Source organism: Otolemur garnettii, unplaced genomic scaffold, assembly GCF_000181295.1.
Source record: "Otolemur garnettii isolate 467f Iridium unplaced genomic scaffold, OtoGar3 scaffold00019, whole genome shotgun sequence".
Classification (NCBI taxonomy): domain Eukaryota; kingdom Metazoa; phylum Chordata; class Mammalia; order Primates; family Galagidae; genus Otolemur; species Otolemur garnettii.
In genome coordinates, this window is record NW_003852414.1 from 23159133 (window position 1) to 23159815 (window position 683).

General features: G+C 43.3%; 1 protein-coding gene across 1 annotated transcript in view; it reads right to left on the minus strand.

The window, feature by feature from the left end:
* Window positions 1-249: 249 nt before the first annotated feature.
* ITIH2 (inter-alpha-trypsin inhibitor heavy chain 2) overlaps window positions 250-683 on the minus strand; it is a 33636-nt gene continuing 33202 nt past the window's right edge. Inside the window, exon 21 of the mRNA XM_003786826.3 lies at window positions 250-556. Coding sequence (XP_003786874.1) covers window positions 409-556 — 148 coding nt within the window. The 3' untranslated portion in view covers window positions 250-408. The remainder of the gene's footprint in view (window positions 557-683) is intronic.

Below are 683 nucleotides of genomic sequence, written 5' to 3' on the forward strand. Positions count from 1 at the left end.
GGTTTTAACATAAATCTCTATAAAGCAACTAAAATAACTTCCCCATTTATAGTCTATGCTCACAAAATAACCTCATTATTGAACTTCCCGTATAAGTAACACCGTAAAAATGCCCTCAGTCTGCAAAGCTGACAACCTGCCTTTCAACAATACCAAGATTCGATCATACCAAATGCTAAACCCAGGGCTCTGTCCAGATGCCTGCTGGATCGACACACCTCTGTATCTGAAAACACAAAATCCTAAAACTCCATTGCAAAATGTTTATTTTTTCAGACAGGTTTATAGGCTTTATAAACTACCATAATATCTGGTTGTCTTTAATTATTCAAACTGAAGAATACGTGCAAAGGCGGCAGGGAAAAAATGTGTATTTATACATATAATTTCCAAAAACTCTGTAAACCTTTAAGGCCTCTTGAGAAAGCTGTAGAGCTGAGGCACGAAGTAGTCCTTGTAATGCCCGTCGATGAAGCCTTTCCCACTGTTGTGCACAAACCAGCAGGGGACGTCTGTTCCAAACACTATGTCTGTCCTGTAGTCTTTCTGTAGGCCCCTGCAAGGGAGACCGTGGGCAAGGTTAGGGGGCAGACCACAGTGCCATCTGCAACCTTTCTGTAGGCCCCTGCAAGGGAGACCGTGGGCAAGGTTAGGGGACAGACCACAGTGCCATCTGCAACCTT